Raw genomic sequence first — 9836 nt, 5'->3', positions numbered from 1 at the left:
TACTTTAGATTAGGGCTGTGTGATATTTGGGATCCTTGATCCCGTGTTTCTGTTGAGTTTGGCTGTGGTCGCCGCAGCCCCGGGGGATGAAGACATTAAAGAACCGCAAAACACGATTAACATTTTCTATTGTTACATCCATCCCGCAAATCATTTAAAACATATTTAAATAAAAAGGAAGAAAAAAGCAAAAACACAACGGCCTAAAATTGGAACTATCGGCTTTAGGTTCAAGGTGAGGAAGTCATAATTATATAGAGGGTAAATAAGCAGTTTTATACATTATACAACAATCACTTTTTATTTAAAAGGAGCAATAATAAGTTAAGAACATGCAAAGTCTTCCAAAGCAACAGAGTGAATCCACAGTAAAGATCACTTCTGAACGGGATGGTTTCATTCTCTTTAAACACATTTTAAGCGCTTCTTGGTGTGGTGTTTTATATATTTCAAGAATTTAAATAGGCTACGTTTGAACCTAAACGTCTTAAAATGTGTTTGAACACATTTAAAACGCTTCTTCGGGGATTTTTTTTTGTAAGTTTGGAGACACTTCAAAATCCAAACGAGGCGCCGGAGAGCGGAGGGTCTCCGAGGGTCTGGAGGACCACCGGTCGGGACCTCTCGCTTCTGAAGTGGACTTTAGATAATACATGAACAACATTTTCAACACATGGGTGCGGTATAAATCCCGGGTCCATGCAACGATCCCCCGCGTCCCTCAGCGCGGCTCCCCCACGCCCCGGGGCGCCGTGGAGACGCGCCCTACGACGCGTTCAGCACCGGTCTGGAGTACACGCCCTGGTAGTAGCTGGCCTCTAACGGGTCCGCCGCCGGCGCGCGTCCTCCCAACGACAGTCCCGCGGACCCGCCCGAGCCGTAGGAGTACTGCAGCGCCTGCAGCTCGTAGGCCTTCAAGTCCAGCTTGTGCTGCTGCTCCGGGGAGGCCATGAGGTTGTGGATAGAGAAGGGGTGGTTGAAGGGGTAGTGGGGGTCGCCCTTCAGATGGAAGTCCTGCGCCATCGCGTGCGGCGGCGGCAGAGAGAGGGCCGTGACCCCCGCGGAGTGGTGGATCTGTGATCCGGCGACCTTGAGGTCAGGGGCCGCTCGACTGGCCCGGTGGTCCTGTCCGGGGGGGTGGGGGTCCATAGGGTCCACTTTGATCCGGTGGGATCCCTCGGCGGCGGGGGGAGAGGCGCCGCTCGCCTCCTTCTTCCCTTCGCCTTTGGTCGACAACTTTTTGTCGCACTTGAAGCGCTTCTGTCGACGCAGATAGCAGCCGTTCTCGAACATGTTCCCCGAGTCGGGGTGCAACGCCCAGTAGGAGCCCTTCCCCGGCTTGTCCGGGGACCGCGACACCTTCACGAAGCAGTCGTTGAAGGAGAGCGAGTGTCGGATGGAGTTCTGCCAGCGCTGCTGGTTGTGGCGGTAGTAGGGGAACAAGTCCATGATCCACTGGTAAATCTCGCTCAGGGTCAGCATCTTGCTGGGCGCCTGCTGGATCGCCATGGTGATGAGGGAGATGTATGAGTAGGGCGGCTTGGCGTGCGGGTAGCTCCGCCGGAACGCCTTGTTGTCCCGGCCGCGGCTCAGCGGGCCCTGGCTGTAGGACACGGAGGACGACATGCTGGGACTCAGGCCGCCGTAGTGCGTCAGCGCGCTCATGGACGCCTGCTGGGCCGCCATGGAGCTCATGTTGGTCGGGCTGAGCGCCGCACCCATGCCCCCGGTCCCCGGGGCCATGGGGCCGGGACCTGGGTTGGCGTTGTGGGCCGGGCTGAGGCCCGTGTTGGAGTAGGACATGTTGAAGGAGCCCGCGGTCATCGAGCCCATGTAGCCGTTCATCATCCCGCCCGACGTCATTGGCGAGTACACCTGCGGACCAAGTTATACTCATTAATACTACTGATTATACATAGGCCTACTTTATTGTAGTTGTAGCCTACTCATTAATACTTTACACACATTAATGCTACTGATTATACTCATTAATACTACTGATTATAAATTACTTTATTGTAGTAAAACTAATCAATACTTTACACCCATTAATACTAGGCCTACACTGATTATACTCATTAATACATTGCACCCATTAACTTATTATAAATCCGACTTAATTATAGTTGTACTCATTAAAACATTACACTCATTAATATTACATATTATAAAATCGACTTAATTTTAGTTATACTCGTTAACACATGACACTCGTGTGTCATGTGTTAATGAGCATAACTATGATACTTCTTTTTACAATCATGAATACTATTACTGTCTCCTAAATACTATTTATAATACTCATAAATACTATATACATAAATACTACCTGTTATACTGTTATTAATACTACTGATTATACTCATCAATACATCCTACCCTTAAATACTACTTGTTGTATTCATTAATACTACTGATTATACTCATTAATGCTACCCATTATACTCATTAATACTACGGATTATACTCATTAATACATCCTATTATACCCATAAACACTATTTATTATAGGCTAATACTATTCTATTATTTTATTAACCTTTTAAATTGTACTTATTGACCTATATTAAACAGTACTTATTATCCTTTTAAATGGTATACTCATAAAGACTACTGATTATAGGCTACTATTACTATGATATTATTTATTATCCTAATAAATAGTACTTAATATCCTCATGAAAACTACTTATTGTTATTATAGTCTGCTAATCCACATTAAATACGACCTATAATACTAACATTATTAAACTCACACTATGAATTTTGTTTTAACTATTTATTGTACCGATACTACTAATTAATCTTATTATACTAATATTTATTATACAAATACTTATACCCTAATGCTCATACTTGGATACTTATTACGTTATAATGTTTATCTTTCATTGTGATGCTATAATAGGCGTAAATAAATAATAATATAAATAATAATAAATTGTATTTATTATGCTGTATACTCTATCAGGCCTATGATTAATTAAATCCTGATTATCATACTCATGTAGGCCTATTGATTATACTCCTCATTACACTACAATGTTTATATTTACAGCTTATATTAATTGTAGGCTACTGATGCTATTTTCTAATGCTATTTATTATACAGATATTGGTTACACAAATGATTATTTATTATAAGCTTATTAAGGCTAACGTTATACAGAACTAAACGCTCTTTGACACTCAAAACGCGATGTAATCGTGCACTATTATTTTATACCAAACTCTTTGACAGGCCTTCACATAAAGTGGTCCTTTATATAATCCTCCTCTCCTCTCCTTTCCTCTCCGGTCCTATACATCATCCCAGCTTCTTCAGGACCTCAAATGAATGATTATAATAATCTATAAAGTAAAGATGTACACTCCTCATGAATGATTATGATAATATATAAGGTAAAGCTTTACACTACTCATGAATGATTATGATAATATATAAGGTAAAGCTTACCACTCATGAATGATTATATTAATCTATAGCCTAAGGTAACGCTTTACACTACTCATGAATGATTATATAATCTATAGAAGTAAAGCTTTACACTACTCATGAATGATTTTAATTATCTATAAGGTAAAGCTTCACACTTTACACACTAAGGGAAAAAAATGAGAACTATTTCAACAGTCTGTCTACCGGTCTCTCTCTCTCTCTCTCTCTCTCTCTCTCTCTCTCTCTCTCTCTCTCTCTCTCTCTCTCTCTCTCTCTCTCTCTCTCTCTCTCTCTCTCTCTCTCTCTCTCCCTCTCTCTCTCTCTCCCGGTCTCTCGCCCTGCCTCTCTCCCTGTCTCTCTTCAAGAGGGTCACGCGCATCCTAACAGGTGTCTCGGCTCGAGCAGCTCGCTGTCTCCTCAAAGGTCCTCAAAGGTGAAAGAGTTCACATGGAACTGAAACACATTTCCCATTTCGTCATAATTCTCAACACGGATCATTAGAAAACGGATTAAAGGTCCCACCTCTGGTGCCTCGCTGTAGTAGTTGTTCCAGTCCGGAGTCTCATGGCCTTCCATCTTCACGGCAGCCCGCATAGTGGCGCTGAACTCCGGCGAGGGCTCGGCAGACCCCGGCCCCCCCCGGCCCAGCCCCGCTCCTCTCTCCGCTCCCACTGGCCAATCACAGCCCGGCTATCCCTCCTACCGCTCCCTCCGGCCAATCACAGCCCGGCTATCTCTCCTACCGCTCCTCCTGGCCAATCACAGCCCGCCTATCTCTCCTACCGCTCCCCCTGGCCAATCACAGCCCGGCTATCTCTCCTACCGCTCCCCCCAATCAGGGCCAAGGAAGCGGAGCGGCAGCGCGGGGCCAGGACTGCGTATCGTCATATCGCCGAATACGGTTCAGCCCCCTCTGGTCCCCCCCCCCCCCCCCACTCCTCTCCTCCCCCCCCCCCCCCCCCCCCTTACACACACACACACACACACACACACACACTGGCCCTCCGGTCCGGCAGCCCTCGGTCTGTGAGCTGCTCACCTCCAAGTAGGCCTACTTATGATTGATGGATTTATGGATTCATAAATCGATATAGGTACGCCTCTCCGAGTGTTTGGGAGCAAGAGCCTCAGAGGAACATGTGAGGAGTTCTCTGGACGAAAGCAGGGCTGCAGTCTGACGACCCAGTCACATGTGAGGTGTTCTCTATCAGCTGGTGAAATGTCATTTATCCATGAGCTCATCACCGAACAGAAAGCTTAAATATGCTCTCTGGCCTCTAACTTTCTTTTGGAGTCGGGAATCGAGACTAAACATTTTATTCCGCTTCGTTTGAAAGGGATTTTTTTACTTTGTCAAACGTAAACATTGAGGTATAACAGAGCCGAACGAAATATAGGCTGGTTCCGCTTGAATTCAGAGCAGAGGTTCCGTTGAAACGGAATAAACACCAGTGTCACATGTAGGCCTACATGTGTTTTGACACCCTTAAAGGCAGGTTCCGTTAAAACACGATATATGGCCTATAGGCCTACCGTATATATAGGCCTATATATATTCTAGATGTATAACTTTTGAGTGACACTTTCTAGTTTACCTATCCTTTGTAGCGTTTCCATTGAATTCAAAGCTTAATAACATAACATAACAAGTTGATTTAACCAAAATTGTTGATTTAAACATCTATTAACATAATAAGTATAAAATGTTGATTCAACATTTAATGACATAGCGGGTCAGACATGTTGATTCAAACCTTAAATAGAATGTTAATTTAAACTTCTAATAACATAACAAGTAGACATGATGATATAAACATTTAGCAATTTAAACCCTTATCATAATGTTAAGTAGGCCTAGTTATTAAAGTTTTAAATCGTCATGATATAATAAAAGGATGATTTAACCCGTTACTAACATAAGTGATCATTCATATGATTGGTATGATCTCGAGGCTGATCGAAAGGCCTACTCGTTGACTATATTAGCTTCTATATGAGTAGGCCTCTTCCTGTATTGTTCAGGATAAATAAACGCAATATTAATAATAATAATAATATAATAATGCTCTTAATAATAATAAGAAGAAGAAATCGATTGATATTATTAACATTAAGTATATTCATATAATAATAATAATAACTCACAGTAAACACATGCATGTAAAAAACATAAAATATTTAGTAACATTATTAATATATTATTATTAATATATCATATTATTATATAATACAGAGATAATAATATAAAGCATTAAACACAGAATTGTTTTTATTTAGTTATTGATTAAGTCTTATGGTAAGTGTGTGTGTGTGTGTGTGTGTGTGTGTGTGTGTGTGTGTGTGTGTGTGTGTGTGTGTGTGTGTGTGTGTGTGTGTGTGTGAGTGTGTGTGTGTGTGTGTGTGTGTGTGTGTGTGTGTGTGTGTGTGTGTGTGTGTGTGTGTGTGTGTGTGAGTGTCTCCGTGTGTGTGTGTGTGTGTGTGTGTGTGTGTGTGTGTGTGTGTGTGTGTGTGTGTGTGTGTGTGTGTGTGTGTGTGTGTGTGTATGTGTGTGCGTGCGTGTGTGTGCGTGGGTTTTTATCTGCGTTGGGCCCTTTCTCTATAGGGCCCCCTGCAGGCAACACATCCTCACTACAATATACTAGCATCAGATGTAATATAGTAGTTATACAACAACACTAAAGTATCAAGTACTTCTGGTACTAGTATTAATTATTTGAAATATTCAATACTAAAGTACCTCTGATACTAATATGGGCAATACACAGGTTTCTATTAGTGTATCAGTAGACACTAGAACACAGTTGAAGTTAATCACCTCAATTTTCTCTACTCTACTGTAAACGCTCCTCAGTGTTCTCTACTGTACCGTAAACACACCTCATTGTTCTCTACTGTACTGTAAACAGACCTCAGTGTCTCTACTGTACTGTATACACTTTAGCGTTCATAGCTCTGCTCTTATGGTCTTGATTGTTTGCTTGTTCCTGTAGGTCCAAGGCTCTACTGAGTGACTGAATATCAGAGTGGACCGAATGGGTCAAGCAGCACCAACCAGAGGACAGGAAGAGAAGCTTATAAACATCACTGCTTCCTGTCCACCTAGCGTGGCCGTCTGTCTGCCTGCCTGCCTGCCTGCCTGTTTGGTATCTGATGCTGGTGTAATTAGTATTGGAGGATTACATACACACACACACACACACACACACACACACACACACACACACACACACACACACACACACACACACACACACACACTTACACACACACGCACACACACACACACTTACACACGCACATGCGCACACACACACACACACACACACACACACACACACACACACTTACACACGCACATGCGCACACGACACACACACACACACACACACACACACACACACACACACACACACACACACACACACACACACACACACACACACACACACACACACACAGTATATTCAACGGCACCACCTATAGCTCAGAGTTTTACATTTAGTTTGATTTATTTAACAGTAGACAAGATTGCTGTAAACGTTGTATTGACTTACAAAAATGTTGTTTAACATTTTAAATGCAATACACCCAAGATGTTTTTTTTTACAGAACATTGATCATAAAACAAGTGAACCACTTAAATAACCCTTACCCTAACCATACATTTATTTTATAAAAATTATTAGAGTTTTACAGAGATATATACTGACCAACCCAATCAACATGAGTTTATATACAAGCTTGCCCCAGCAAGCGCCAGGATAACCCATCCCTAATATACCAATAACCAACCAACCTCACCCTAAACCAAACCAACCTTACAAAACCTTATCCTAACCCAAACTAACCTGGCATAACCTTACCCTAACCCAAACTAACCTGGCATAACCTTACCCTAACCCAAACTAACCTAACATAATCTTACCCTAACCCAAACTAACCTAACATAATCTTACCCTAACCCAAACTAACCTGGCATAATCTTACCCTAACCTAAACTAACCTAACATAATCTTACCCTAACCTTAACTAACCTAACATAACCTTACCCTAACCTTAACTAACCTAACATAACCTTACCCTAACCCAAACTAACCTAACATAACCTTACCCTAACCTAAACTAACCTAACATAATCTTACCCTAACCTAAACTAACCTAACATAATCTTACCCTAACCTAAACTAACCTGGCATAACCTTACCCTAACCCAAACTAACCTAATATAATCTTACCATAACCAAAATAAACCTAGCCCAACATTAAATATCCTAATCTTATCTTAACCTGAACCAAGTTAACCCTAACCCAACCTATTCTTACCTGACATAACATGACCAGCCCATCCAGCCAGGCTGTACCCCTGACCCAGCCCCGGCCTAACCACCCTAACCCTCGTTCACAGTACGGGCTACGGAGCGCTAGGACCAACAGCCAATCACGGCGAGGCTGAATCATCGTCTCTCCTTCTCATTGGTCGTCTCCATGGAGTCCTTGCCGCCCGCCTCCTTGTTCTCCATCGCCATCTTCTCGGCCTTCCGGACGGCGCGGTCCTTGGAGCGCCGGACCAGGCAGCACCACACTGCCACCGCCACCAGCACCACCAGCAGCACCAGCAAGGCCACGGCCACCAGCACGGGGACCATGAGCCCCGCCCAGCCGCCCTCCTGCACCTCCACCTGGCCGGCCTCGCTCGGAGAGGGGGGAGGAGGGGGAGGAGGAGGAGGGGGGGGGGCGGTGCTCCGGCTCACAGGACAGACGACGGCCGGGTCCAGGGGCGAGCCGAGGTACTCCCAGCGTCCGTCCGAGCAGTGGACCTGGGGCTGGGCCCCGGACCAGCACTCCAGCGTCAGCAGCCCCGGGTCCCCGGGTTCGGGCCTAAGCGAGCGGGCCCAGGGGAGGTTGGGCATGGGGCAGGGCTTGGTCCCGGGCACCGTGGCGGGCGGGGGTCCTGGTCCAGGCTGGTGCGGTTTCGACTCTGGTTTGGGGTCTTGTTCTGCTCCTGGCGGTGGTCGTGGTTCGGCCTCCGGCTTCGGGGTAGGTTCTGGTTTTGTGTCCGGTCCCGGTCCCGGTCCCGGTCGAGTTGTGGGGGTGAGGATGCTGGTGGAGTGGGTGGTGGGGGTGGGGGTGGAGCTGGCGGTCGCGGTGCGGGCGGGCGCGGGCTCCGTCCCCACGGGGCTCGTCAGCGGCGGGTCCGCGTGTCGGCGCGCCCGCTGGCAGATGAAGGCGTGGGGGCCCCTGCAGGGCCGGGACAGCAGCCCCCAGCGGCCCAGACCCGTCCCGTTGGCCTGGGCCTTCAGCGCCGCGCAGCGAACGATGCACGTCTGCTCGGGCTCCTCCCACCAGCGCTCCGGCCCCGCCCAGTGGTGCCCGCCGTCCGACCGCCAGCTGAAGCCCCGGAGGGGGAGGTGGGGGATCACACACTGGCCCCTGGTCCTCCTCAGGCCCACCCAGAAGGACTGGGCGTCGGCGGCCCCCCGCAGCTTGTCCTCCAGCCGCAGCAGTACCTCCGACACCTCCTGCTGGGAGGGGAGCTCGGCCAGGCCGCCCCCACCGGAGCAGCCCTCCACCGCCTTGTCGAAGCTCACCTGCTCCATGTTGACCTCGTACACCCACCCGGACGCCCCGGGGCCCTCGGACCCCCCGGGGGCCCCGGAGCTCATGTCCAGCAACGAGAGCGCCAGCAGGACCCTCCACACCGGACCGCGTTCCATCTCTCTCTGCGTCGCCCGTCTGCTCGGAGCGTCCAACACACACACACACACACCGATGGCTCCTCCCCTTCCTCCTGCTGGACAGGAAGTCTGGTCTTGAGCGATTGTCTCAGCTTCCTGTAGCGAGGGAATTCCTTGGCTACAAACTTCCAACGATAATAGCGGGGGATGATTGTTGAGTTCTGCTTCTGGAGAATTGATTTTTACACACACACGCACACGCACACGCACACACACATAATCCCTTTCTCTCTCACTCACACACCCACACACACAAAATCTTTCTTTCACTCACACACGCACACACACACACAATCTCTTTCTCTCACTCACACACAATATATTTCTCTCACTCACACACACACACACACACACACACACACACACACACACACACACACACACACACACACACACACACACACACACACACACACACACACAATCTTTCTCTTTCACACACATTGACAAGGATTAAAACACTCTCTTGCTGATGAGATTCATTGTTACTAGCTATACCATGAAAAAAATATTATATATGTAATATACAATACTAAATATACAATCCAATGAAACACTGAATGTACAGTCATTCATCTACATACACTAACATATACGTTTGTGTGTATGTGTGTGCATGTGTGTGTTTTCAGATGCCGACTCATTTCCTGGAGGAAGTGACT

At 46.6% G+C, this 9836-nt stretch overlaps 2 protein-coding genes across 3 annotated transcripts; both read right to left on the bottom strand.

The window, feature by feature from the left end:
* Positions 1-282: 282 nt before the first annotated feature.
* On the bottom strand, positions 283-4075 carry foxa1 (forkhead box A1). The gene is made up of 2 exons (XM_060051576.1): positions 3962-4075; positions 283-1875 (listed from the first exon to the last, which is right to left on the bottom strand). The coding sequence occupies exons 1-2, from the start codon at positions 4031-4033 to the stop codon at positions 766-768; spliced, it is 1182 nt and encodes a 393-aa protein (XP_059907559.1). The 5' UTR covers positions 4034-4075; the 3' UTR covers positions 283-765.
* A 2854-nt stretch (positions 4076-6929) lies between these two features.
* On the bottom strand, positions 6930-9177 carry clec14a (C-type lectin domain containing 14A). 2 transcript variants are annotated; one of them, XM_060051571.1, is made up of 2 exons: positions 7443-9177; positions 6930-7318 (listed from the first exon to the last, which is right to left on the bottom strand). In XM_060051571.1, the coding sequence occupies exon 1, from the start codon at positions 9151-9153 to the stop codon at positions 7894-7896; it is 1260 nt and encodes a 419-aa protein (XP_059907554.1). In that variant the 5' UTR covers positions 9154-9177; the 3' UTR covers positions 6930-7318; positions 7443-7893. The 2 variants fall into 2 exon arrangements, with proteins under 2 accessions (XP_059907554.1, XP_059907553.1); XM_060051570.1 differs by having other exon boundaries at positions 6930-7432; positions 7526-9177.
* Between the last annotated feature and the right edge of the window lie 659 nt (positions 9178-9836).

This window comes from Gadus macrocephalus, chromosome 5 (assembly GCF_031168955.1).
Source record: "Gadus macrocephalus chromosome 5, ASM3116895v1".
NCBI classification, from domain to species: domain Eukaryota; kingdom Metazoa; phylum Chordata; class Actinopteri; order Gadiformes; family Gadidae; genus Gadus; species Gadus macrocephalus.
This window is presented reverse-complemented; position numbering and strand designations above follow the sequence as displayed.

Coding starts and splice junctions, on each gene's coding strand:
- clec14a (XM_060051571.1), bottom strand. CDS start 9,153: ATGGAACGCGGTCCGGTGTGGAGGGTCCTGCTGGCGCTCTCGTTGCTG.
- foxa1 (XM_060051576.1), bottom strand. CDS start 4,033: ATGCGGGCTGCCGTGAAGATGGAAGGCCATGAGACTCCGGACTGGAAC. Junction 1,876..3,961: donor ACTACAGCGAGGCACCAGAG/GTGGGACCTTTA, acceptor CTTGGTCCGCAG/GTGTACTCGCCAATGACGTC.